The sequence below is a fragment of the Malus domestica genome, chromosome 09 (genome assembly GCF_042453785.1).
Source record: "Malus domestica chromosome 09, GDT2T_hap1".
Classification (NCBI taxonomy): Eukaryota; Viridiplantae; Streptophyta; class Magnoliopsida; order Rosales; family Rosaceae; genus Malus; species Malus domestica.
Window position 1 is genome coordinate 30,906,700 of NC_091669.1, and position 2,179 is coordinate 30,908,878.

The window sequence follows — 2,179 nt, forward strand, 5'->3', positions numbered from 1 at the left end:
AGAAGCAGAAGGGGGGTTTCGCACTCCAATTTCCTCTAATGAGGTAGTGCCTACTGATGGGGCAGTTTTAACTCCCCGGCCTTCTCAATTCCAGGATGAGCAATCCCGGCACTCCCAATAGTTAAATGAGGTCGGGGGAGCTTTGACTTACGAACCAACCGAGGAGGAGAAGTTTCTTCAAGAACTTGCTGCAAAGACCAAAAGAAGATCAAATTGTTAAATATACAGTTTGAAGTGAAGGGAAGTTTTGAGAGGAAGAAATATACCTGACTAAGCCCTGGAGCCTCACAAGGAAGAGTACCAATTCCTGGTTGAGGAGAAGACTCCCTACCACTGACAGGGGAAGAAAAAGCTGCGCCTGAACCTTCACCAATACCCTGGAAGTGCCCAGGAATAGTAGCAATTGTTAGTAAGCAGATGGTAAGAGAAGAACAAGAAGAAAATATCTCCTTACTAGAGTTCAACCCTGAGGAGATGAATGAGGTTCATCAAGGGTAACTGTCGGGTAGGCAAACACCTGCAAAGTAGTTGCTTCTGAAGTCACATGTTACCACTGATGGATATTGTATTGAAGAAGGCTAAGGAAGAGGTAAATAGAAGTTGATATCGAAACAATGTACGGGAAATCAATGTAAGGATGGTTACTCACCAAATTACTGTCTTCATCCATGAAGTGCAACATTACTCCCGTGGATGGATCAAATTGAGAAGATGGAGTTGCCTTCAGGACAGAAGGAGAAATCAAAGGAGAACCTTGACTAGGAGAGGGGGCAGATACCCCGACCTGGATGAAGTCAGAAGAAAAGAAAAGATCAGGCATTAGCCCCAAAAATTATAAAAGTTACCTAAGGTTCAAGAAGAAAGGGAGTGTACCTCCGAAGGATTAAGCCGGGGGGGGAGAGAGGTTTGTTTCTCGGGCAAGTGGTGAAGAGCCCTCGAGCGGATGGAGCTTGTCCTTTCTTGTAGCCTGACTCAAGTAATCATGCTCAGGGTTTTGTGAAAACATGAAAGATTATGCAGATATAAAAGTAGACTATACCTCAAGTTCTTTAAGGGTGATATTTCACAATTCTTCAGCCTTTTTATACATTTCAGCTCCTAATGGTTCATCCTTGGAAGCGATGGTTGGTTTCTTTGATGCTTGAGGTCCTGTGTTCAAGAAAAAACATAGGTAACTAGATAAAGAAGAAAGGTGGCAATCTAACAGAAAAGAACACAACTCACTTGAAGATTTTTGCTTCTTTCTGCACGCCTCAGAAATTGGAGTAGGTGGGTCTGAAGACTTGAGAGTTTGGATGGTTCTGGTTCTCTTACTCTTTCTAGTAGGAGTAGAAATTCGTCGTTTAGTCTTGGGTGGGGATGCAGGATCAGAATCTGAGTTCTCAATCACAACTGCTTTCCTTCGCTTAGACACTTGGATGGTGGCTTCAGGCGCTTCTTTTTGAGCTCCTGAATCTTCTGAAACATCCCTACCTTTTCCAGCTTCTCGCCTTTCAGCCTCCGCCGCAGCTCCATGAAGAACTGCTGTATCAGCTGAGTCATCCTCGGACTCAGTAGGTACCGATTCAACATCCACTTGGGCTGCAGGGTTAAGTAGGGAAAAAGTTAAAAGGTTTCAAGAGAAGGGTTACAGAATCAAGATAAGAAGAAGAAATACCTATCAGAAGAATTCGATTCTTTTCTTGAATTATCTCTTTCCAATTTTCAAGTTCGCCCGAACTGGGGTATGATTTGAGAGAAAGTTGACTGAAAAGGCGATCATGAGTCTCTCTCAAGTCTCCTCCATATTTCTTGGTCCATTTGTCTTCCCACCAAGAAGGGAAGAGTGAAGTGCATTCAAAATTGAGGATGATGGACTTTCGGGCAGCCTGACTCATGACTTCAAGACTGCGTCGGGCAGCTCTAAAGGTCGACTCAGAGGGAGATGATAAACGAAAGGAAGTGCCACAATGAACAGAGTCAAAAAATGGGATAGGGATGGTTTGCCTAAATCCTAATTGCCTGTTACAAAAGTTAGGGTGATACACCTCTAACCCTCGATCATATCGATTGCCCCGAACTCCCCAGGCCATGTCTCTCGATTGAATGCAACTAATAAATTTTTCCCTACAAGAGGTCCTCATGAGCATCTTGAAAGGCCTGATCAGAGGACCAAGGATATCTTCTCAAGACTGACGCA

The 2,179-nt window shown here is 43.9% G+C and overlaps 1 protein-coding gene across 1 annotated transcript; it reads right to left on the reverse strand.

Annotated features, from left to right (window-relative positions):
- Positions 1 to 460: 460 nt before the first annotated feature.
- On the reverse strand, positions 461 to 1,920 carry LOC139187903 (uncharacterized). The gene is made up of 6 exons (XM_070804523.1): positions 1,658 to 1,920; positions 1,225 to 1,581; positions 1,068 to 1,149; positions 874 to 967; positions 650 to 784; positions 461 to 517 (listed from the first exon to the last, which is right to left on the reverse strand). Exons 1-6 carry the CDS (start codon positions 1,875 to 1,877, stop codon positions 461 to 463), a joined length of 945 nt encoding a protein of 314 aa, XP_070660624.1. The 5' UTR covers positions 1,878 to 1,920.
- Between the last annotated feature and the right edge of the window lie 259 nt (positions 1,921 to 2,179).